The sequence below is a fragment of the Radiomyces spectabilis genome (assembly GCF_025331425.1).
Source record: "Radiomyces spectabilis strain NRRL 2753 chromosome Unknown BYT42scaffold_7, whole genome shotgun sequence".
Classification (NCBI taxonomy): Eukaryota; Fungi; Mucoromycota; class Mucoromycetes; order Mucorales; family Radiomycetaceae; genus Radiomyces; species Radiomyces spectabilis.
In genome coordinates, this window is record NW_026251932.1 from 1,587,720 (window position 1) to 1,611,387 (window position 23,668).

The 23,668-nt window shown below is 44.4% G+C and overlaps 11 protein-coding genes across 11 annotated transcripts; 7 read left to right on the top strand and 4 right to left on the bottom strand.

Moving 5' to 3' along the window:
• Nucleotides 1-2: 2 nt before the first annotated feature.
• BYT42DRAFT_363108 (aspartic peptidase domain-containing protein) lies at nucleotides 3-2,079 on the top strand. Its single transcript, XM_051563236.1, has 8 exons — nucleotides 3-274; nucleotides 425-465; nucleotides 547-798; nucleotides 869-919; nucleotides 989-1,197; nucleotides 1,260-1,344; nucleotides 1,414-1,752; nucleotides 1,825-2,079. Exons 1-8 carry the CDS (start codon nucleotides 201-203, stop codon nucleotides 1,842-1,844), a joined length of 1,071 nt encoding a protein of 356 aa, XP_051423284.1. The 5' UTR covers nucleotides 3-200; the 3' UTR covers nucleotides 1,845-2,079.
• Nucleotides 1,735-3,171, top strand: BYT42DRAFT_572331 (TatD family). The gene is made up of 3 exons (XM_051568592.1): nucleotides 1,735-1,752; nucleotides 1,825-2,203; nucleotides 2,285-3,171. The coding sequence occupies exons 2-3, from the start codon at nucleotides 1,957-1,959 to the stop codon at nucleotides 3,031-3,033; spliced, it is 996 nt and encodes a 331-aa protein (XP_051423285.1). The 5' UTR covers nucleotides 1,735-1,752; nucleotides 1,825-1,956; the 3' UTR covers nucleotides 3,034-3,171.
• Nucleotides 3,172-3,343: 172 nt separating this feature from the next.
• Nucleotides 3,344-5,846, bottom strand: BYT42DRAFT_572333 (V-type proton ATPase subunit B). The gene is made up of 8 exons (XM_051568593.1): nucleotides 5,623-5,846; nucleotides 5,452-5,507; nucleotides 5,052-5,322; nucleotides 4,827-4,966; nucleotides 4,516-4,724; nucleotides 4,164-4,438; nucleotides 3,907-4,094; nucleotides 3,344-3,843 (listed from the first exon to the last, which is right to left on the bottom strand). The coding sequence occupies exons 1-8, from the start codon at nucleotides 5,705-5,707 to the stop codon at nucleotides 3,529-3,531; spliced, it is 1,539 nt and encodes a 512-aa protein (XP_051423286.1). The 5' UTR covers nucleotides 5,708-5,846; the 3' UTR covers nucleotides 3,344-3,528.
• On the bottom strand, nucleotides 5,817-6,538 carry BYT42DRAFT_363197 (uncharacterized protein). The gene has a single exon (XM_051563237.1). It carries the CDS (start codon nucleotides 6,296-6,298, stop codon nucleotides 5,882-5,884), a length of 417 nt encoding a protein of 138 aa, XP_051423287.1. The 5' UTR covers nucleotides 6,299-6,538; the 3' UTR covers nucleotides 5,817-5,881.
• BYT42DRAFT_572335 (major facilitator superfamily domain-containing protein) lies at nucleotides 6,271-8,621 on the bottom strand. The gene is made up of 8 exons (XM_051568594.1): nucleotides 8,361-8,621; nucleotides 8,189-8,272; nucleotides 8,049-8,113; nucleotides 7,740-7,978; nucleotides 7,165-7,641; nucleotides 6,798-7,089; nucleotides 6,572-6,711; nucleotides 6,271-6,511 (listed from the first exon to the last, which is right to left on the bottom strand). The coding sequence occupies exons 1-8, from the start codon at nucleotides 8,570-8,572 to the stop codon at nucleotides 6,326-6,328; spliced, it is 1,695 nt and encodes a 564-aa protein (XP_051423288.1). The 5' UTR covers nucleotides 8,573-8,621; the 3' UTR covers nucleotides 6,271-6,325.
• Nucleotides 8,622-9,379: 758 nt separating this feature from the next.
• Nucleotides 9,380-13,525, top strand: BYT42DRAFT_572337 (uncharacterized protein). Its single transcript, XM_051568595.1, has 9 exons — nucleotides 9,380-9,406; nucleotides 9,486-9,585; nucleotides 9,670-9,911; nucleotides 10,007-10,162; nucleotides 10,234-11,165; nucleotides 11,254-11,578; nucleotides 11,662-12,414; nucleotides 12,523-12,811; nucleotides 12,891-13,525. Exons 2-9 carry the CDS (start codon nucleotides 9,525-9,527, stop codon nucleotides 13,253-13,255), a joined length of 3,123 nt encoding a protein of 1,040 aa, XP_051423289.1. The 5' UTR covers nucleotides 9,380-9,406; nucleotides 9,486-9,524; the 3' UTR covers nucleotides 13,256-13,525.
• A 184-nt stretch (nucleotides 13,526-13,709) lies between these two features.
• BYT42DRAFT_363253 (V-type proton ATPase proteolipid subunit) lies at nucleotides 13,710-14,800 on the top strand. The gene is made up of 5 exons (XM_051563238.1): nucleotides 13,710-13,934; nucleotides 13,998-14,056; nucleotides 14,135-14,251; nucleotides 14,371-14,525; nucleotides 14,608-14,800. Exons 1-5 carry the CDS (start codon nucleotides 13,921-13,923, stop codon nucleotides 14,707-14,709), a joined length of 447 nt encoding a protein of 148 aa, XP_051423290.1. The 5' UTR covers nucleotides 13,710-13,920; the 3' UTR covers nucleotides 14,710-14,800.
• Nucleotides 14,801-16,168: 1,368 nt separating this feature from the next.
• BYT42DRAFT_546572 (uncharacterized protein) lies at nucleotides 16,169-18,540 on the top strand (the record flags this gene model as incomplete). The annotated part of the gene is made up of 3 exons (XM_051565892.1): nucleotides 16,169-16,646; nucleotides 16,823-17,188; nucleotides 17,297-18,540. The coding sequence occupies 3 exons, from the start codon at nucleotides 16,169-16,171 to the stop codon at nucleotides 18,538-18,540; spliced, it is 2,088 nt and encodes a 695-aa protein (XP_051423291.1).
• Nucleotides 18,541-18,773: 233 nt separating this feature from the next.
• BYT42DRAFT_572345 (MBOAT, membrane-bound O-acyltransferase family-domain-containing protein) lies at nucleotides 18,774-21,293 on the top strand. Its single transcript, XM_051568596.1, has 9 exons — nucleotides 18,774-19,005; nucleotides 19,087-19,161; nucleotides 19,228-19,292; nucleotides 19,357-19,710; nucleotides 19,781-19,900; nucleotides 19,965-20,120; nucleotides 20,193-20,717; nucleotides 20,778-20,925; nucleotides 20,986-21,293. Exons 1-9 carry the CDS (start codon nucleotides 18,900-18,902, stop codon nucleotides 21,093-21,095), a joined length of 1,659 nt encoding a protein of 552 aa, XP_051423292.1. The 5' UTR covers nucleotides 18,774-18,899; the 3' UTR covers nucleotides 21,096-21,293.
• BYT42DRAFT_572348 (uncharacterized protein) lies at nucleotides 21,294-22,253 on the top strand. Its single transcript, XM_051568597.1, has 3 exons — nucleotides 21,294-21,640; nucleotides 21,706-21,906; nucleotides 21,972-22,253. Exons 1-3 carry the CDS (start codon nucleotides 21,358-21,360, stop codon nucleotides 22,184-22,186), a joined length of 699 nt encoding a protein of 232 aa, XP_051423293.1. The 5' UTR covers nucleotides 21,294-21,357; the 3' UTR covers nucleotides 22,187-22,253.
• On the bottom strand, nucleotides 22,254-23,290 carry BYT42DRAFT_572352 (peptidase S24/S26A/S26B/S26C). Its single transcript, XM_051568598.1, has 3 exons — nucleotides 22,737-23,290; nucleotides 22,567-22,677; nucleotides 22,254-22,471 (listed from the first exon to the last, which is right to left on the bottom strand). The coding sequence occupies exons 1-3, from the start codon at nucleotides 22,965-22,967 to the stop codon at nucleotides 22,415-22,417; spliced, it is 399 nt and encodes a 132-aa protein (XP_051423294.1). The 5' UTR covers nucleotides 22,968-23,290; the 3' UTR covers nucleotides 22,254-22,414.
• Between the last annotated feature and the right edge of the window lie 378 nt (nucleotides 23,291-23,668).

Below are 23,668 nucleotides of genomic sequence, written 5' to 3' on the forward strand. Positions count from 1 at the left end.
TTGATTTTTTTCGGAACGCTTATTTTTTATTATACACAGTAAATCAATGATTGGATACAAATGGCTTTCGATTAGTACACTGGCAGTGTTATGTTTATCGGCGGTAAACGGTCAACCTTTCAAGTTGAGCATCCAACGTCTACCATTGGATCTCGCATTGCCCGGACGACAGTATAACCAACCATCCAACAAACACACCAATGCGATCGAACCAGCCAAGCACAAACAACTCGATTACAGCCCCTCTACCGATTTGTACAATATTATTTTCAATGTAAGACAAGCAAGCCTGTCTTTAACAACAAAACACGGGCCTAACCATGAGTTTATTCGATAGTATATTATTACTATTGACATGTATGTTTAACAACATCATTCACTGACCACTTTGATCTACTTGTTATTCATGTCATTCTTTCAAAAGTGGAACGCCAAAGCATCAATTCAACGTGGTTTTTGATACAGGTATGAAATTTTGATGGAAACATCGTAGGAAAAAACAGGATTTATCGGATGCTCATTCCATATTGCAACAAATGGATGTAGGCTCTCCGTTTTTATGGATTGCTTCAAACGCATGTTCCCATCTTCGATGCCCGGGGATGACACAGACTTACGATAGTGATGATTCATCGACGTTTGTGGACCAACACAACCTGTATTCCATTCGGTATGGATCCGGGGCTACCCGAGGCAAAGTCGGCACTGACACCGTTTGGTTCGGTGAACTTGCAGTGAAGAATCAAAGTTTTGGTTTGGCAAGTCAAGTCAGTCACGGCGTCCTTTCTCCATTCGTGCGTAAGTATCTACCCAAAGTGCCACACGAGAATATTACAATAATTGACCATCTTTTTTTTTTTTTGGCTAGATGGTATTCTCGGGTTTAGTCCCAGTGGTGGTTCTGTCGGACTGAACAAAGGTTGAATTGATGACATCGAGCTCTTCTAAATCCAATCCGTTGACTCACACATATGGTTATTCCGAATAGAACACAAATTGCTTGCAACGCCAATGGAAAATTTAATTGCACAAAAAGTCATTGAGCACAATATATTTAGCGTGCATTTTGAACCGATTCGATCAGCCGACGATCTGGAGAAAGCACTAGGAACATTGACGCTTGGTGAATTGCCACCAAAGGATAGTTACCAGGGGGATATCCAATGGGTGCCGACCATTACATCTGGTTCTCTCGGTGTAAGTGTCTCTGGCGCCGAAAAAAATGAAAGAATTGTGACTTATATACAACGCTCGTATAGAACTTTTGGGCCGTGGAAATGAACGGCTTCCGTGTCGGCGATCAAGTCTTTTCAGAGGAACCGCTCAAAGGCATTGTAGATACAGGTATGGTTTACTTTTGTTGCTTTGCCAATCGCGAAAAGGTGTTTTAATACCTTTTTTTTTATATGACAGGATCGACGCTTATTGTTCTTCCGAGCCCGATGGTGGATGCTTTTTACAAGCGTATTCCCGGGGCGAGTTATGACCGGCGATTGCAGTTTTGGACGGTTCCTTGTCGCTCAATTCCGTCGTTGCCGACAATTACGTTTGAACTGGCGAATGGGGTTTCACTCACATTGACAGGAGAACAGTACACGGCTCCCGAGTGGCAAGTACCCATGTGGCAAAGCCGGGCTCACGTCTGTCCCGTCTACATTGTTGATTTCCATACCAACGCATTCCAGTTCATCATTGGACAAAAACTGTTGGAAAACTATGTGTCCATCTATGACGCAGATAATGCCCGTGTGGGTAAGTAGCAATACGAAATTCGCAGCGGAGACCGATCGGAACCAACTGACACATTGAATCATTCCTTTGTAGGCTTTGCACGAAACGCTTAGACTCTCTTTTTCTTCTTTTTACTCGACTCCAATAAATAACAATCGGTATACGATAGCTTTCGTTCATTCCTTGTAAAATAATCTTTATACTTTCTTAAACTATTTCAACCTCATGTGCAACGATCATCGGGACAGAGACGATTCTTCTGATGACGACTTCCCTGAGTCTTTGTTCCATAAACTATGTGATGCTCATTGCCATCCTCACGACGATCGACAACACCTCCAGGACATTGCACATGTAAAGACGGGCCACATGACCATCATGGGAGTACGTCAGGACGATTGGGATGTCGTACAGCAGGTCGCTGAGCGATGCAACTCCAAGGACCAACCAACCAAGTGTGTCCCCGCTTTCGGTATGTTTATTCTTTTTTTTTCTTATGATCCAATGGAGTGGATCCTATGGGAACGACAGGATGACTGATTCGTTTTACTAGGACTTCATCCATGGTTTGTGTATCGTGTCATGGCCAAAGATGAAACCGATAAAGAAGCGCATTATGAAACGGTTCTCAGTGCCACGAAGCCCGAAGAGAAAGTCGACATGATGAAGGCACTAGAAGAACCGTTCGCTTTCGATAAGTGGTACTCCAATTTGCGTGATCGTCTCATCAAGAATCCGCGAGCAATTATTGGCGAAGTAGGGCTTGATCGTGCCGCGCGGCTGTTGCCTGGAGGAGCGATCGAATGGCATGGCGTCAAACCGACGACAGTGCAATGCACAATTGAACACCAGCTCGCCATTTTGTCAACCCAGCTGGAACTCGCGCGCGAACTCAATCGCAGTGTCAGCATCCACTGTGTCCAAGGGCAAGGCCATTTACTGACACTGCTGCAACGTTTGGGCGACAAGAAGCGTCCAGTCCGAATTGATCTTCACTCTTACGGTGGCTCCGCGGCTACCATTGCACAATTCATGCAACTCAAAGGTTACGAGGTGTACGTCTCTTTTTCAACCGCCATCAATGGTCGACTGCCACAAAAAAAGATGACGGATCTCATCAAAGCGGTGCCGAAAGACCGCTTACTACTGGAATCCGATCTGAATAAACCGGAAGGCTTGGATGACAGTATGACGGCAATTGCACGTCTGGTATCAAAAGTCCACGAATGGACATTGGAGGAGACCGTACAGCAAACATTTGAGAACTGGCATTATTTCATTGGCCATACATCTGAAGAATAGAATGATATATAGTCTGTGACGAGCACCCCTTATATCTTGATAGGCAATTTTTTGGCTGTTTTCCGTCTGTATTTTTCTTCTAATTCGCGCGAGTCTTATTGCGCTTGTAATATATATTTTCAATTAGTCTGCAGCAGATTCTTCTCATTTTTTCGGACGTACGGTTTCATTGAGTGGATCTCCAGGTGTAGCAGGGATAATGATCTGAGAGGCAGTCTTTATGTGAGAACAATAAAGACAGCAAAAAGAAATCGAAGCCCAAAGATCTTTGTCAGCAGGACGTTATGGCATGTTAGAAAGTCTGTATCACTTGAGCGTCTCCTAGTTACTGTTTATTTTCTTGTTCCAATAAAACAAAAAGGAGGGAAAAAAAAAGGTGATTGTGGTATTTGGGAAAAAAAAATAAGAAACGAAGGAGGAAAAGAAAAGAAGATGAGAAAAGAAAAGTGTCAAGGAAACAAAAAATAACATCCTTTCGAGACGTTGCACTCGTTTTTACTCTTCCTCAGGTTCCTCGGTGGTATCAAAGACACCCTTGGAACGTTTGGTCTTGCGGTCACGCTGGTAGTATTCAGCCAATACCTTTTGCGGGATACGGTTCAACAATTCCTTGGGGAAGATACGAAGTAATGACCATGCAAGATCAAGTGAATCGTAAATGGTTCTGGATTCGTAAGGACCCTGAGCAATGAAAGTCTTTTCAAACTTTTCCAAGAACTCCAAAGACAGCTTATCTTCCTGGTTCAAAGCTTCCTCACCAACCACAGCCTTCATAGCAGCAGCATCACGACCAATAGCGTATTTGGCATACTAATAGATACGGACATCAGTATCGGTCTTGCCGTCAACGAGCCAATTTTTTTTCTCGCTTACCAATTGATTGGACACATCACCGTGATCCTTGCGGGTCATACCCTCACCAATGGCGGACTTCATGAGACGCGATAAGGAAGGCAAGACGTTGATGGGTGGGTAGATCTGGCGATTATGCAACTGTCGATCGACAAAGATCTGTCCTTCCGTAATGTAACCCGTCAAATCGGGAATAGGGTGGGTAATATCTACAGAAAACCATCGCTGTCAGCATCGATGTCATACCATCTCAGCAGCGAAGGCAAAAAGCAACTTACCATCGTTGGGCATGGTCAAAATAGGGATCTGGGTAATGGAACCGTTACGGCCTTCGACACGACCGGCACGTTCGTAAATGGTGGACAAATCCGTGTACATGTAACCGGGGTAACCACGACGACCGGGCACTTCTTCACGAGCCGCCGATACTTCACGCAAAGCATCCGCATAAGAACTCATATCGGTCAAGATAACCAATACGTGCTTTTCAAGCTGGTAAGCGTAATATTCGGCGGTGGTCAAAGCCAAACGAGGTGTAATGATACGTTCAATTCTAAAGAAAAAAAAAATCGCACTTTGTAAGTACTCAAATTGATGACTCCACCACTACCCAAAAGACAAAGCACGTACGTAGGATCGTTGGCCAAGTTCAAGAACAGAGTCACACGTTCCATGGAACCGTTTTCTTCGAAATCTTGTTTGAAGAAGCGAGCGGTTTCCATGTTGACACCCATAGCACCGAAAACGATGGAGAAGTTGTCCTCATGACCGTCATGCACATCCTTGGTGGGAGCGAGTTTCTGGACAAGGCCGGCCTGACGACAGATCTGGGCGGCAATCTGAAGCAAAAGAAATAAAGAGAAAGGAAAAGGGTTATGACTCGTGTTTCATGTTTCTTCATGAAAAAAAAAGACCGAGAAAGGAAATTCCAAAAGCTTTACCTCGTTGTGAGGAAGACCGGCTGCTGAGAAAATGGGGATCTTCTGACCACGAGCAATAGAGTTCATGGTATCAATAGCTGAAATACCGGTCTGAATCATTTCTTCTGGATAGATACGCGAGTAAGGATTGATGGGAGAGCCTAAAATCATGAAAGAAGAAGAGGGGTTAGAGTCCACATGAAACGGTTACTGAATTTGGGGGAGCCGGTTCTTTTTTTTTCTTACCATCGACACTCAAGTAATCGTCAGCAAACACTTTGGGACCCTTGTCAATGGGTTTACCGGAACCGTTGAAGACACGACCCAACATATCTTCAGACACGGGAATCTGGAGTGTGTTGCCGGAAAACTTGACGTGGGTTTGCTTGGCATCAATACCGGTGGTGCCCTCAAACACCTGAACCACCGCCTTTTTGCCCTGAACTTCAAGCACCTGACCAGCGCGGACCGATCCATCAGGCAATGTAATGTCGACAATTTCAGAGAATTTGGGAAACTAAGTCAAGTTCAACCACAAAATAAAGGTCCAAAGGAAGACACGAAGACGTTTAGTATAAAAAAGTGTCAAAAACCAAAGAACCCGCAGGCAAAGAAGGTATGATATTGTTATAGAAACGGGCTTTACCTTGACATTATCCAAAATAACCAAGGGACCGTTAACACCCGTTACTGTGCGGTAGTCTAAGGAGAGGAACAAGCACCATGTTAGTTAGAGATGGAGTTCCAATGGGTATAAACTACCGTTTCAGGCAAAGACGAGGTGCTCGTCATTAGTGCTTCTCATTGGTATGCTTACCCAAACGTGGTTTGGCAATGAAATCTCGGGTCACAGCCGATTTGTGCAATTCAAATGCTTCACGTGCGGAAATTGGCTTGGCCATTTTTTAAAGAAAGATAACAATCCAAGTGGAAAAGCTCTTGAAGGAAGGGAAAAAAGAGCGCTTCTCGTTCGTTTCGGATAGCGATGTCATCAAACCCAAAATTTTCGGTGAGCGCCTCGAATTGGAAACCGTCTTTTGCCTCCGACACCTTCTTTTTCCAGCACTTTGTCCAACCTAAAACTTGGCCTCCTCACTTGATAAAACCAAACCCGCTCTTGTTCCTTCACTATAAACACTCATGAAAGAAGACAAGTAACCCTCTTCCTTTTTCCTTGTGATTTCGGTTTTGTCCATGATAGCCTCTGCTGTTTTATGCTGTGCAAGATGGAACAATAACGTGCAATCTTCCAAAGCCAACGCGTTGTTGGACATATGCAGAAAGGCTGCCAGTTTGTTCCTGTTTTTGTCGTAGTATGATATATAAAGGTACATCGAATTCTTGTCGATGTCGAGTGGCTCGAGCTTCCTCGGAGTATAATGTGCACGGATAATCATACCAGATAGACACGCAAAAGAAATGACGACAAAACATAGTGAAAAGCAAAGAGAGCAACTCAATTTTCTGGAAAATCTCGCAAGTGGCAAGATCATTTGAAATGAACTTTATTTTTGCTTGCCTTATTTCTTTGCTTTGAGTTGACAATTTTTGAGGAACAACGTGGTAGTGAAACAGCACACAGAGCATAATAATGCAAATCGAAGAGCTTTGTGGATGGAAGAATAAAGACCGGCCACGACAAGCTGGTAGATGTCCGGCGCCAAAGACTGGATTTCGGAGATGGATGTACGAACAAATGAAATAATCTTGGATTGACTTAATTGTTAGTCGAGGGGCTTTTTTTACTTTGCAGCTGTTCAGCTTACCTTTTCAGCATCCTCGCCAGTAATGGTATTTAGCAAATATGTCTTGAGGTTGGCTTGCAAGATGGTCGAAGCCACGGTGCTTCCCATGAGCCAGCCAGTCGAGCGACATAAATATATCATGGAAGTGGCCGATGCCGAGTCTAAACAAACAAACAAGCAGTTGATATAAGTGAACTGGCAGGTCCCTATTGGTTTTTTTTTTTTTTTTTTTTTTTTTTTTTTTTACCTTTTGAATCAATGTCAGCTACCAGGGCGACCATGGTAGCAACAAGGACTGTGCCAAAGCAGTAGCCTTCGAGGTTCATGGGAATGATTCTCAACCACATTGGAGTATCATACGTCCACTGCGAGATGGCAAATACAGCAAGCACATGGAATACCATGGTGCTGCGGATAAACGTACGATAACGACCAACCGCACGAAGGTATCGACCCGCTGCCCAGCAGCCCAGAGCTGTCAATCCCGTGCGTGGCAGTACCCATAAACCGGCCGCCGATGGGTTATAGCCCAATACGCCCTACAACGCAACAATTCGCGTCTTATATTCAGCCACAATGATTATGATTCATGACATTGGGCGTTACTGGCTTACCATGAAAAATTGAGGCATAAGGTAGGTGAGTGCCATGGTGGAGCAATTGAGGAAAAAGTTGTTGAGACAGACTGCGGCCACATTGCGGTTCTTGATCAATCTGGGCGAAATAAGAGGGAACTTGGCACAGACCAATTCATAAGCACCAAAAGCAACAAAGGCAGATCCTGAAACACAGAGCAATCCAACAACCAAAGGGTCATTCCATTCGCGTGTGTTTCCACCCATCGCCGTAGCAGCGACAAACGATAAATTAACCGTGAGCCACAGAGCGGAACCACCGAAATCGATTCTTTTCAGCTTGTCTCGAAGGCCGTCCAGTGGTTTGCTGTGTTTGGGAATATTGTAATTGTTTAGACGATAGGCGTAGATGTAGAGAAGGAACAAGCAGGGAGGCACGTTCAAATAGAAGCAGTAACGCCACCCAAGAAAATCATTGATAATTCCACCCAGTGGGGCTCCAATGGTGGCGCCGGTCTAAATGTTTATACAGACAATGCAGCCAACAATCATGAGTCATTTTGGCGCTGCCGATCAAGTTTTGTTTTTTACGTTTCAAAAACAGTGTCCCATACCGTTTGGGCCATATTCACATACGATTGGTACTGTCCGCGTTGTCGTATAGGGACGAGGTCATGAATAACCACCGACGACATGATCATCAAGCCGCCCCCGCCCATGCCAGCCAGCGCGCGGGCTAAAGCCATCTGAACAATATTCTGAGAAGCCCCACAAAGCCAGGATCCGATCATGAAGAAGCACATAATCATGGTCAGGATGGTCTTTCGTCCAAAGATATCTGATAATTTGCCGTCTACATACATCGTAGTGAAAAGTGATCAATTATCAGCGAGTTCTCACGGTGAATCAGGAGATGTCCTTACACAATGGTTGAACGGATGATGTGCATAACATATAAGAGACGACGATCCATACGGTTAAATTAGCACTATCCGTGTCCATCATGAGATGATTAATTTTCTTGTATGCTCTGATGAAACCACATGCTGCTCATCAATATTACCTGTGAAATTCAGTACCAATCACATTGAAAATTGTATTGACGATCGATGTATCCATTGCGGATAAGAACGCTCCGGTGCACAGACTATGATAACGTTCAAGTTATAGTATTTCAATTACAGCTTGAAATATGAGGGAAAGTAAAGCGAGAGCGAGCGCGCAGTGTTTATTACCAAATGGTGAGAATCGTTAGTGAAGTGTTTCCTAATCGTTCGACATGATCGTCCGGATCGACATGGTCAGGAATGTCGGGCGAAGAAGTCACTGCCTGCTCTATATTGGCATCCTGTCTACAACCGTTGTACGAGTCTTTTGATGGTTCCAGTCCTTTATTTTGACTCAACAGCAAAGGCTCGTCTTCTTTGGGAAGAGAATGACTCGACATACCGATGGATACGAGAGAAAAAGCGACCCCAGAAGAAGTTGGATAGTCGGATCGGGGTTGCTAAATCGATTGTTCTCAAAACGCCAATTTCTTAAAATTGGATATGCCAAATAAAGCAACCTGGTGATCATAAAGCTTCCGTGCGCCATTTTGATCATATGCCCGTATCTGGTTTTTCTATTTTTTTTTTCCAATGGCACAGTTCGCCTGTTTGACTGATACATTGCTGCTTCAATGATTAATAAAAGGACATTGACTTTTTCCTGACGCTTTTTATTTTGAAAGGGTGTAATATGGGCTGAACATTATTCAGCTACCAGACAGAAAGTGGCATCTCAATGATATAACTGCGACAATTCATGGGTGGTCTCTCCATGCTCACTCGGGGAGTATAAAAATACTTTTACAATTTTTTAATGGTAATTTACTGCCTTTGGATTTCATAGTGTTATTATCAGAAAAAGTTCCTTGCTAGAGGCTCATGGCTGGCTGGAGGGGTCACAGTGAAATTCCACAAAAAAGGCAGATAATTATGGACTTGTGTGATTGGACAACTGGATCAGTGCCTGAAATTGAGAGTCCGGCTAAGATTCAAAGAGACGGTCACAGAGTGACGAGGGCCATCCGAGCTGCGAATAAATTTTGGGACGTTTCTGGGTTTCCAAACAGGCTTTCAGTGCTTTTTTTTTCCTTTGTCTGTGATTCCCATTCATTCATAATAACCTGCACGCCATGGCACGCAAACGATCCGACGAATACGAAGAAGACGACAATGTCTACAATGACGAAGAAGAGGAGGAAGAAGAAGACGAAGAAGAAGACGACGAAGATCCCGTATGTATCTTTAACATGAGCAAACAGTATAATTCGACTCTCTACCATAAGTCTAACCCAAAAAATGTCCAATGAATAGCGTCCTACCAAACGCAAATACAATCCTTTCATTGATGAAATGGCCATTGTCGATGACGATGAAGATGAGGAAGAAGAAGAGGACGATTACACTCGTGAAGGTAAAGCCAACGTTGAGTTTGGATTCAGGTGTCGACCCCATCGTCTCACATTCGAGCTATTTTTTATTTGTTTGTGTAAAACAGATGGCTTCATTGAGGAAGAAAACGAAGAGGTTCCTTCAGCCACCGCCATTCAGCGTCGTCATTTGGATCTTGATCGTCGACGAAGAGAAGTCGAAGATATGGACGACGAACAGGTCGCGGCATTTTACGCTCAAAAATACGGTGGACGAAAATCGCAGTCCTTCAAGACCTCCGAGGAAGTGCCGCAGCAATTGCTTTTACCTAGTGTCAATGACCCCAATTTATGGATGATCAAATGCAAGGTACAATCTGTCGCATGAAAAATTTGAATAGCCATTTTTCATTCCTTGGGGGCCTGTCAATGATGTGAAACTCACCACACAAATATCTGAATTAGCCTGGTAAAGAACGCGACGTTATTCTCGGCTTGATGAAACGTTACTTTGATCGACAGTACAGCGATGCTCCACTGGAAACGTTTTCTGCCTTTGCCAGAGAATCCTTGAAAGGTTACATCTACATTGAAGCACGAAGACAGGCGCATGTGCAACAGGTAGGACAGCATTGGGACTCAACATCTTTCTATATATGGATAAATTCATCATCGTCTCCATCCTGTGACAGGCTTTGGCCAACATCCCCTTTGTCTACCATTCCACTTTGATGCTGGTGCCGATCAAAGATATGATTGACTCCATCAACGTGCAAAAGAAGGATGTCGAAATTCCCTTGGGTGGCTATGTCCGAGTCAAACGTGGCAAGTATGCCGGTGATATCGCCCAAGTGCTTGAAGTCTCGGATGCTCAAGACAGCGTTCGTGTGAAACTGGTTCCACGTTTGGATCTTCAATCGAATGAGGACGATCCAGGCTTGAAACGTAAAAAGGGTGCCAATGCAAGACCGGCCCAACGACTATTCAACCCCGAGCGACTCGGCAATCGATTTATCTCCAGTTTGCAAAAGAAGGGTCCTTACTGGGTTTTCAACAGCGATCATTTCCGTAACGGTTACCTTGAGAAGCATATGAAGGTCGTTGCACTGCAAATTGAGGGAGTCAATCCCACTTTGGATGAGTTGGCTAAATTTGCAGGCGGGGGCGAATTGAACAATGAGGATGGCGAGTCGATGATTGATCTGTCCACGCTTTCGACCCAAGCCGTCAACAATGCACAGTCGGCGGCGCTCTTCCAGGCAGGCGATACAGTGGAAGTCACGGAAGGCGATATGATTCACAGTACGGGTGTGGTGGATAGTGTGAACGATTCATCGGTGGTTGTGCTTTTGGACGTGGAAGGATTCCGAAAGAGTGTCACCCTGCCGCCAAGACAACTACGTAAAAAGTTCAAAGAAGGTGATCACGTCAAAGTCATCAATGGTCGATTCAAGGATGAAAGTGGCATGATCGTCAACGTCAATGAAAATGTCATTACCATGCTCTCCGACGCTACCATGAAGGAAGTCAAAGTATTTGCCAAGGATTTGCGAGAAGCCGCCGAAGTCACTTTGGGCAAAACCATGATTGGCAATTACGAATTGCATGATCTCGTCCAATTAGAGTAAGTATCTCCCGGACGGCTGTAATGGATCAACCAAAAATGTCATTGGAAGTCCAAAAAAGGCTGATGTTTCGATTTTTTTTTCCAGTTTTTACACCGTGGGTGTCATTATCAAAATTGATCGTGACTCTTTCAGAGTCTTGACACAGAATGGCGAAGTGCGTACCGTGCAACCTCATCAGATCACCAATAAGCGTGACAGCAAACGTGCGGTGGCCACAGATGGTAACGGCAATAGCATCCGTTCCGGAGATACCGTGGTGGAAGTGAGTGGGGACCGACGACGGTGCACAGTACTTCATCTGTATCGTCATCTTGTGTTCTTACATTCTCGCGAAAATACCGAAAACTTTGGTGTCTGGGTGAATACCACACGATCCGTCGTCAGTGTTCAGGCCAACAACCGACCACAGGTAAGCGACGGTGCCTCGGCTCCTGAATCTGGGCTGTTGTTTTTTTTCTTCCTCCATGGGTATGCTCACACTGGCGGGTGTAGAATGCCATGGCACCATCACGGCCATCGGCTTACGGTAATAATGCCATGGGAGCTGGTAGAGGCGGTTTCGATCAACGTGGACGTGGTCGGGGTGGCGCTCGTGGTGGTTTCTACGGTCGTGGCCGCGGCGGACGAGACAATTTAGTGGCCAAGACGGTCCGAATTGCCCAAGGTCCTCACAAGGGCTACCTTGGTATTGTCAAGGATACCACCGATACAATGGCTCGTGTAGAACTGCATACCAACTGTAAAATCATTAACGTCGACAAGGCCAAGCTGGTCCTTGTGGACAGTCAAGGAGGTACAATTGGTCCGGTCATGGAATCCCGAGATCGCTTTGGTGCGCCGCAAAACGAGTTTGCTGCACCTTCTGCTACACCAAGACGGTACGGTGACGGCAGCATGACACCTATGCATCACATGTCGGGAGCAAAAACACCAGCTTGGAATTCCGGTGCGCGAACGCCCAATCCTTACGCGATGGATGGCGGCAAAACGCCTGCGTGGGATTCGGGTAGCAAGACGCCTAACCCTCACGCATTCAATGACGGTGGCCGAACGCCGGCTTGGGAATCCGGCAGTAAAACGCCCATGTGGGGAGCCGAAACGCCTCATTGGGGAAGCTCCAGTGCAAAGACTCCCGGCTTCAATGAAGCGGGCAGTAAAACACCATCCTTATGGAGCAGTCGATATCAAGACACCGAGGCTGCTCCCACACCGGCAGCCCACTCACTCACCGCACCCACACCCGCAGTAAGTGTCTCTTTGTTTTTATTCAAGGAATCATCTCTCCGCCGAAAAGATCATTTCTTGCTTTTTTCTCCAGTTCACTAATGAAATTTATTTCGCCGTATTTTGTAGTCCTCTTATGGCCATGTAGCTCCATCCCCCGCTCCCTACCCACAAACCCCAGCAGCCAATTTTGCTCCTACACCTTTCGAAGATGCACCTACACCATACGACACAGCACCTACCCCTGGGGCCAACCTTATTCCTGCGACTCCAGCGGCGCTTAGCGCACCGACCCCGGCCGCACACATGCTTTCCGCACCTACACCAGGCTCTTATTTGCCGACCACACCTGCCACCACCATTCCGCAAACACCATTTATGCCCAGTGGTGGTGATTACGGTCACATTGATGAAGCAGGTACAGTCGTCGTTGTTTCTAAAAGTTAAACCATCCGTTTCAGAGCCAACTCACACGTAAATGTTTGATTGATGATTAGAAAACAATACGGCCGACTGGCCAATTGAAGAAATCGAAGTCAGAGTCATTTCGGGTGGTCATGGTGCCAATAAGGGACAGTTGGGTTCGGTGATTCAAGTGAACATGAACGCACGTACATGCAAGCTGAATCTCCTGGATAACAACACATCTGCGACGTTACCCTTCGACAGCATAGAGCCTGTGCGACCGAGTAAAAAGGATAACGTTAAGATTATCCTAGGCGAGCACCGTGGCGAACTGGGTTCGTTGATTGGTGTAGACAGCCATGATGGTATTGTGCGCATCCGAGGTGGCGGTGGTGGTTTCAAAATTATGGGCATGACATCTCTGGGCAAATACACAGGCACTGAAGATGTGATGTAATTTTTTTTTCCTTTGACAGAAATCAAAGAAAAAATCATCATGTTATTTACACATATACATACTACTTTCTCCTTTCAACTGTCTTTTCGTTTTGGATTTCTACAGTAAACGTCTACATAGCCGTGTTGTTATTTTCCTGTGTGCTCGGATTAAGTTTGCTTGTGAATATAGCGAGTCATTTTGAAATATGAAAAGGGGAAAGATGTTTTTCAGTTTACAAGATGTAAATATCATTTTGATGATGGATTGGATTTTGTACATTCCCAAGTATATGCAGGCTATTGCATGACATTGCTGGTTCTTTTAAATTTTGAACAGAAAGTTGTGCTGACACATCGGGACTTCTGGTGATTTTGGAGCAGCGGATGTTCAATGAAAGGCTATTTCAACATCCGCTAGGAGATAGAGAAGGATGCTTTGTCACGGATGAAAGCAGCAGATTCAACATGTCGTAATTTACTAATAATTTAAGACTATGTTGTGAAGCACCAGGTAAGTTGTGCAAGTTTATTCAGTAAGAGAACGTTAGTCTTCGTGAATACGTTTCATGAAGGTGATGTCACACAGATAACGTCACAAAATTATTTTGCCAGCTGTTTTGCGCTTTTCGAACTCGATTCTCTTCCCCACCAGACCACTTCACTTGTTTCACTTTTTATCACAAAATGGCTGATTATTGGTATGGAATTGACTGCAATACCTGGGCTTTCCTCTGTTAATCTCGGTACTAATATGCTTCTAGTCCTGTCTACGCGCCTTTCTTTGGTTCTATGGGCTGCACTGCTGCCATCGTATTCAGCTGTAAGATGGAACTGTTTCGAGATGGCGTTTCGTGGGCTTTTTTTTTTACTGACGCATGTGGTGTATATATCTTTTTAGGTCTCGGTGCAGCTTACGGTACTGCCAAGTCCGGTGTGGGTCTTTCTGCCATGGGAGTGTTGCGCCCTGATCTTGTCTTGAAGTGTATTGTGCCTGTTGTCATGGCTGGTATCTTGGGTATCTATGGTGTTGTCGTGTCTGTCCTCTTGTCGGGTGGCTGTGAGTACAAACTTACGCAGATAGATAGTGACACATATTTTAACCCTTTTTTTATATTTATCGTATTGCGTTTGTAGTGGCCATCAAGCAAACTCTTTTTAGTGGTTTTATTCAGTTGGGTGCTGGTTTAAGTGTCGGTCTTGCATGTCTTGCGGCTGGTATTGCTATTGGTATTACTGGTGATGCCGGTGTTCGTGCTACAGCTCAACAACCCAGAATGTTTGTTGGCATGGTAAGTCGTCTTGAAACATCTTGTCGCAAAACACTGAACTGACCTTCTTTTTCTTTTCCCCCTTTACTATTTTGTCGAACAGATTTTGATTTTGATTTTCGCTGAAGTGTTGGGTCTGTATGGCCTTATTGTCGCTTTGATTCTTAACACCAAGGCTTCCGGCGGTGAAAGCCTGTGCAACTAAAAAGCTAAAAAAGATACCAAATGAATAAAAACGACTACTATATCTCACGGGATTAGTTGATCTTACTATATAACACAGGAACATTCTTCATTTTTGTTACGTTTTTTTAATTTGATGCCCATCACTGATAACCAAGCCGGACAGATGGACGGAAATCAGCCCTTAGGATGTAACGAAGCGCAAGTTTACATTATCCACTCTGGGACGTCGGATGGACAATGCCCCTGAACGTCACAGTAGAGGTTTTTATCATCAGCAATCTTTGAAACAACCCAGGAGAAAGATTAGCTGCAATACCAAGTAATAAAACAGCTTAATAATGGGTTTAAAAAAAGCTGTCAATCCATTTGAAATGATGCAAAAGTATGCAAGACAATCATGGATCGTCAAATTTCCTTGAGGATACCATCTTTTGTCAATCATGTACTTTGTTACTGAAGTTCCAATGTGTAAGCTTGGCTAAAAGAGAATCCGATATGTATCTGGGTGAAGGATCATTTGTATGCCAAATGAGATGGGAAGATAAAGGAAAAACGGACTATAAAGATTTCAGATAATGAATTTCTATTTATTTTGTCTTGTTGGTTTTGATCATCGGGTCTGAGGAGAAGTGATATTCTGGGATTTAGTGATCACTTCGGTCGCTTTATTGAAAGCATGGTGATGGTGTCATTTCTGCTAAGCACACGACCTGTAAGGATTAACATTTGTCATTCATATATTGAATATGCAGTCTTTTTACTTCAAAAATGAGGGGACAAAACGGCAAATGAGTCAGATGACGTTGGTCTGCATTGAAACACTCACTCGAACTGTTTCTATCAAGAGAAAACAAAAAAAAAGCTGCATTTAATTGACGGGATCGGATTTTCATTCTAGCATGGGAAAATGAGCAACGCCTACGCGCCAAAGTAACAACTTTAAGCTGATAAAGAACGATGGCGGAAAAAGAGAATCTTGGAAGCAATATATAAGAATTTCTGGTTCATTGCTTGGTTTTTTTTCTTTCATGTTCATTTTTGGCAACTTGAAATGTCTATTTTTATTTTTCAAAGAAACAGGTTCCCCAGACAATAAGTCGGCGACAGCGTAACAACAGGGGACAAAAAACGCGTTACAACACCGAATTGCCATAGTGACAGCAGCATATATGGTCAATTACGAAAGAAAAAAGGTCGATAAACCATCGTGGTGGGAAAAGGATGAATTGCAAAAAAAAAGGAATACAAAATAAGCGCCCGCTGGTAAAATGGTGCAATAAAAATAAAACCATTAAAGATCGTGTTTTTTGTGTGATCACAAAAATTTCTTTAATTAGGTTCAACGACCGCCTTTGAATGGGCGCACCTTTTGGATCCTTGCTTTTTTTTTTTTTATACACATTTTTTTTTCTTTTTCGTTGTTTTTCTTTGCTTTCTTTCTCCATTCCCTTTCTGTATACTTTTTTTCTCTCTCTCTCATGTCTACAGAGAATATTACGGTCAGCTTGTCTCGTTTGGCACTGGCCAAAGCCATTAAAACACCCGATGTGGAAGAAAAGGATGCCGAACCTTGGTCGAAAAGCGTTATTTTCCACCAATCACATATTGGTTCAAAAATGCGTGAAATCCAACATCCTTCAGCAAGGCATAGAACGCGCAGCAACGACAAACCTCTAATGCCAAGACATAACCGACCGCCCATGTCGTCATTTCCGTCGGACCAGCAACAACAGCGATACCACTCCTACCAAGCCGCCCAACACGATCCTTCTCCAAGAAGCACACCGATGAGCCGTATAGCTTCGGATCCTCATCATCCTCAAAACAACTCCCACCACCATCACCACCAAGACATACCCTCCCGGCCTGCCACGTCTATACCCCAAAGTCAGAGCAGCAGCAGCCATGGTCGATCGTCGTTTTATTCTACCAACTCGTCTCGGTCTGCTAGTCAAGGTAAACTACCGCTCTTCTCCTTTTCTCCTCCCCCCCCCCCCCTCAAAACCCCGAAAAAAGAAATGGCACGCTGACCTAAAAATGCTATGCAACGGGTGGCGTACATCACGTAACAAAGAGACACATGTGAAACTAATCTTATATTTTATTATTATTTTGATGATGCATTTTTTTAGCTCATTCACCTATACCGCCTCAAACAAGTAATAAGCCCGTACGACAATGGATTCCTAGCGACGATGAAGATGAAGATGATGATACTGAGGACGATGAGGAGGAGGAGGAAGAAGAAGAAGAAGACGGCGGAAAAAAGGGTCCACATCCATTAGAACCACGTAAAATCGAAAATACCATCCGATCCTCTCCCCCAGCTAGTCGGTCTGCTGCCACTCCGTCACCTCAACCGATGCTTCGAAATCATGCTTCCAAAGCACAACCACAACCCAGCGATGATGAAGATGAGGATGATGATGAAGATGACGACGATGATGAAGAGGAGGAAGATGACAACGAGGTTAATAATGGTAATGTCAAGCACCAAGGTGAGCCATTGTGCTCACGTTGCATAACACGTGTCATTGGATGCACAAACCCTAAAAAGATTTAAAAAAGACCGCTGGCTGATAATTTCGACTTTCCTTTTTTATTAGTCAAATCCGATAATTATGAGCATTCGTTTGCGACGGCTCCTATTGAAGAAACCGATGAACATATGCATGCACGACGTATGTCGACTTTACGACAATTGGAACGTGGACCTAGTCTTCATAAACGATCACGATCCTTGGGCGATATGAACTTGATACCTGAACCGGTGATGGAACCCGTCTCGTCTCCTCCGTTGGAGTTGGGCAACCCTGCGAAATTAGGATCCATTGAACAATGGCGACAAATGGTGTTGGAAGCTGAAGAGACGACGAACAGCACCCCCCTGTCTGAACCGAGTAGCTTATCTTTGCCTACCGACCCCGTGGAACCGAGCAGCCACGTGGACATGCCGACAGAGGAGCCAATGAGAGGCGCACCTACAGTACCTTTAGGATACCCTGCACGCAATAGACGATCGACATTAAGTGAAATGGATATGTTGTACCACATGCAAATCCAGCAACAACAACAACAAGCGGCTCAACTGCAATTTCAACAAGCCCAACAAATGGCGCAAATTCAACAGTACCAACAATACCAACAAGCTTTAATGCAACAACAACAACAACAATCCATGTTACAACCCCCCATGTTACGGTTACCAATGACTCCGGAAAAGAAGGCCAATCGCAAGAGTGTTTCCGCCATGGATCTCATGCTCCAAATGGAACAAGAAAAAGAAGCCAACAAAGTGCGCAAGGTGAAGAGAATCGATGCGTCCAATGCTCACATTGAAGGTTTACTGGGTCGTTTACCTGAGCAAGGCACACATAACATCAATTTCCAGCAAACCCAGGCGGCCGTGAAGCTGAATGCCAATCGAATGAAAATGACCAGGGCCAGTAAAAGCGATTACAATGTAGCAGGACTGGCGGCGGAGCGGAAACCGCGCAACTATGGTGGACGAAGCGGAGGCCGACCTGCTAGCACATTGCACGTGGATCAGCCTGCACCGCGAATGACAAGTACCGATGCTCGTCGTCGATCACAAATGATGCGTAGTGAAAGTTCACCTGTGATGCCGACCCCCAGTATGTCGACACCTATACCTCAAATGATGCCGCCAACGTCGCAATATATGGGAATGGGCATGCCCATGGGAATGCCAATGGGAATGCCCATGACCATGGGCACTCCTATGCCAATGAATGGTATGCCCATGTTAACACCAAGTATGAGTACAGGACGACCGACCAGTATGATGAGTTCCAAGCGACAAAGTGCCAACTGGGGCAACATGCGGTAGTCATTTGTTTTTTCTTTAATCGTCATTCCTTTATTTTATTACTCTTCTATCTACCTTTTGGTTTTTTGTTTTCTTCTGTGAGTCTTTTTTTTGTAACTTTTTCTTTTTTTTTCATAATCATTCTAATGCATGTTGGGTTTTTCAACAAAAAAACGAAAAAAAAACAGGGCGATTCTGATCGCCGACTGCAGTGATTTTGTCGGATGTTAGTGATTGGCTCTGTGGGGGCTGTTTGACAAACCTAAATTTCCTTATTTCAGGCACAACCGTCCTGATCCGCCGTTGAGACGGGGTCTGTGCCTGTCTTGTATTTCTCGCTTGATTCCCTTTTTAACTACTTTACTACAACGTACAAATTCATGACAGATGAGATTCGGTTACAGTTGATCGGGCAACCTAATGCCGAGGATGCAGACAAGCATAAAGAACTGCGATCCACGTCCGCATCACGATGGCGCACCAAAGGTACGGGATGTAGCCAGACGGATGGCTTCATCCCAATGGTCATCATCAGGAAATCGGTTGTACTCAAAAAAGACTCGCTAGAATTCTATTTTTACTATGCCTGTGTTGCCGTGGTCGTACCGTACATGATTTATGTCACGTATGGACTCGGTCCAAGTAAGTAGGACGCCAATGCATAGTAAGCGAACCAAAACGCAATCGCTCTTAAACAAATCTGTGTAGACAGCCCCTATTACAATCGATATGCTTATTATCTCTCTGAAGGATGGATAGCCGGACGCAAAGTGGTGAGCCCATAAATAACCATTCCAAACTGTATTTTATTCATGCTAGTTAAAATCGAACTGTCAGGACAACAGTGATCTTCAGTATGCGACATTTCGTAACAATCTTCCCAAACTGATACTCCTAGCCGTGGCATTTTTATTCCTTAGTCATGCGTTTCGCATGGTTGCACAGAAACGGCCGACCGATCGATTTTATTTCCTAGCAATGGTTTCTGTTCTAATAACCCTCGGCTTACACGGAGCGAGCATTATAAAGATCCTGATTATTGTATCATGCAGTTACGGCATTGCATTCATCGCGCAGGGGTCAAGGTGGAATCCGATCTGCACTTGGATATTCAATCTCGCTATCCTTTTTGGCAACGAATACTACAATGGGTACCGGTTCGCAACGTTGGGCTCCACCTTTGCTTGGCTGGTAAACAATCAATACGTTGTTTTATTTGAGTGAAGAGGGGAAATTCAACATGACTTTTGTGTTTTTACAGGATCAATATCAAGGATACCATGCTCGGTGGCATGTATTATTCAACTTTGTCATGCTACGATTGATCTCTTTCAATGTGGACTATTACTGGCAATGCAGAAAAGGCAGAGAAGCGTACACGGTATGATGTGCGAAACAAAGTTGAATGAACGATCGATCTAAATGCTCAAAACCTCACGAACTAGGTAGCACGGTCCGATGAATCGATCACCGATAAAGAACGCATCACGATCCCATGCCGCGCTTCTGACTACAATTATGTATACTTTATCAGCTACGTATTCTATACGCCACTTTATCTGTGCGGCCCCATCATCACTTTCAATGACTTTGTATCGCAGGTATGCTGTGTTTCACTATCTGTCCATATTGGAGCAAAAAAAGGGGGTCCTGATCACATAAATCAACATTAGGTACGTCAACCGTCATCTAAAATCCAACGAAGCTATGTCGTCATCTATGCATTACGGTGGATGGCGGTGGTGCTCGTAATGGAAGTGACACTGCATTACCTGTATGTGGTGGCTATTAGCAAGGCCGGTGCATGGGAAGGTTATACCCCCATGCAATTGAGTATGATTGGTTACTTTAATCTTGTCATCATCTGGATGAAATTATTGATCCCTTGGCGGTTCTTTCGCCTTTGGGCGCTGTTGGACGGGATATGGCCCGAAGAGAACATGGTGCGTTGTGTCAGCAATAACTACTCGGCGCAACGATTCTGGAAAAGCTGGCACCGGTCCTTTAACCGATGGATGATTCGATACATCTTTATTCCTTTGGGGGGATCCAAGTATATTACCTACAACATGTGGATCGTGTTTACGTTTGTCGCATTATGGCATGATCTGGAGCTGAAACTCTTGGCTTGGGGATGGCTCATTTGTCTGTTTCTTTTGCCCGAGATCATCGCCTCCAAACTGTATAATTATGACAAAGTAAGCAAGGTTTCGGTCAACTTAGTTTTTCCTTCTCGATATTGATTTCAGGTCGTCTAGTACGGAGAACAGCCATCCTATCGTTTTGTGTGTGGTCTCGGGGCGACGTTTAACATCTTGTTGATGATGATCGCCAATCTGGTAGGCTTCTGCATTGGGCTAGATGGTATGAAGGCCATGTTATCTGAAATTATGGGCAATCTCCAAGGTAAGACCCAACGATGTCTGTTGATGAAAAAGGGTCGTCCAATCTTATCCACTCGTTTAGGCTTCTACTTTCTTCTATGTGCGATTGCTGCTTTGTTTGTGGGAGTCCAGATCATGTTTGAAATCCGTGAATCAGAAAAACGTCGCGGTGACCCAAAATGGACAATGTAATATGGGTTGGCGATGCGGGTGAACGGGTCCTGTTGGAACCTGGGGGCATTTTGTTGAATCTTGTTGATATCATCTACATATTTTTTTGGGGGCCGGGTATAAGCGATGTGGTGAGACAAATGGAACGTAATATTAGAATCATCCCAGTATTGTATGTTCATGGCATGGTGTCAGTCTTGTTTGAGCAAGATAAAAAAGTTTTTCATTTTTTTAAGCGTTTTGTTTTCGTGTATCTCTTCTCTCTGCACTTTGAACTATCATTATGTCTAACGCAAGCTCTGCTCCAGGTGATCAACGCTCCAAGGAATCCGTCATCTCTGATACGGGAGCCAAGATGATGCAGTCCTTTGCTCCTCTCCAACCGATTTGTGAGCATGTATGCGGTTTCCACTTTTACGCTCACGATATGACCCGTCAAGTCCATGCCCATCATTTATGCTCCCATGTGAATGAAGACTTCCGTCAATGCATTATCTTTGACTCTCCAAAGAAAGATGCTCGTCTCATTGGTATTGAATACATCATTTCCGAAAAGCTCTTTATGGGTAAGTCTTCATCTGCGTGGCATTCATGCCTATTGTTGCTTACATGAAATCAATTTTTCATCTAGAGCTGGATGAACAAGAAAAACGATACTGGCATTCCCATGACTATGAAGTCCGTGGTGGAAGCTTGGCTCTTCCCATGCCTCGCCTGATGCCTGAAATCGGTGCTCAAGCCAGCGAACGTGAAGCCTTGCTCCAGTTGCAGAAGACGTATGGCAAAACATGGCATACCTGGCAAATCGATGCCCATCCCACCATGCCTCTAGGTACGAAGCAAATAAAAGCTGTTTTCTTGGTTTTCATTGCCATTGATAAATTGTTTGCATTGCAGGTCCTGCTCAATTGATGATGGCTTTGACGGCCGACAACCAATTGAAGCCCGAACTTGCTCGTCAGCGCAAGGAAGAAGAAGGCATTGACATTGACGAAAAGAAGAAGGAACGTCAAGACTTCCCCGCCTATGAACCCAAACCTGGCTGCGACATCTGGCAAAGCGGCAAATCGGTTCAAATTGTGCCGGAAGAAAAGGACTTTATCAAGTCGTAAGCTAGCTTCTCCGTTCACTTAAAGCCCCTCTTGTCAGGTGCAAATTAAGGATTGTGAAAAATAAAAAATCAATCTTTTGCTTATGCTCAAACAGTAAACACAAATAAAAGGGCTCGTAAAACTGCAATGTAAAAAGTAGTTGATGATGATGAGACTAGGGTGTGGTATGTACGGTTAGAGATGATGATCCGGAATTCGGAAAGATGGAAGGGTAATGACAGCCGAGACTTATTTGGCTGGGATGATAATCAGATTATTGGGAATAAGTTCAGGTTTGGGCCATACCTGTGGAGTGCATGAGTGTGATGTCTCTTTATTTTCTATTGTTCCTTTCCCCTTTTCCCCTTGCCTCACCCCAATCACCAACGTTTTACGCTTACCCGTGCAAAGACACGACCATGAATCAAACCGATCGCCACGGGCCCATAGCTTCGGGAGTCGGTCGAGTTGCTCAGATTATCTCCACCTACCCATACATGGCCATCGGGGACCTATGCCACCCCATCAACACTCCATTTTTCTATCCAGAATACAGAGCCGATCCCCTTACATTCAAGTAGCGGCGCTCGGCGGCGGTTGGATCCACGCAAACATTATCACCTGCAGTAGCCAAGATCCGCTTGAGCACCGCCCGCCCTGGTACAGCAGGTGAAGTACAGACGATAACGTCGCCAGTCCTTAAGGCACGAAACCGTTGGCTGATACGATCGACGAGAATGATATCGCCTGTCATTCGGAATGTCGGTAACATGGACGGTCCAATGCACTGATGAGTTGGCATTAAAACAACAATTTCCAATGGAGATGCGATTTCCTCTTTATGAAAGAACCTCCCGCTTTCCCCAGGAGGATGAGCAATGCTGACTTACAAAGGTCAGTTCCAATACATATTGATTAATGAGATGAGCAAAGCAGAACAGTTGCACACAGTATCCAACGCCTTTGAGCACTCGTGCAGTTCGACCCAACAACGCCATGAAGAAATAACTATAATGGAATAAACAGTTTCTTGTCAAGTTTAAATATCCAAACAGGGAAAGGAACAGAGGTCCAAATAAAAATTGAGTTTGTTTCTTTTTTTTTCTCCTGAGCATTTTCTGTCACTGTGTCCAACGACAAAGATGCAGAAAAATCCTTTTTTATCCATTTCCCTCCCATTTCGCTTCATGATCCCATTTTTTTGCCATTCTTCAATACACAAAGTACGAGATCTATTTTATTAATGAGTATGACTCCTATGGTACTTTATCCTTTCGAATCAATGGAAGGGATTGGTTATTACACTTTGTCCACGAGGTATTTGTTGTGTCATGCACATACCAACCCATGCCTCGGCAATTGCCATATTTACTCACTCTGGCCTTGAATCAAATGAGATTCTATCCAGAACTTGGTATATGATGATTTTCGATCCAATTTTGGATTATAGACAGATCCTTTTGGCGACGGATGGTGAATAGATGGCTTTATCATGTTTTCGAT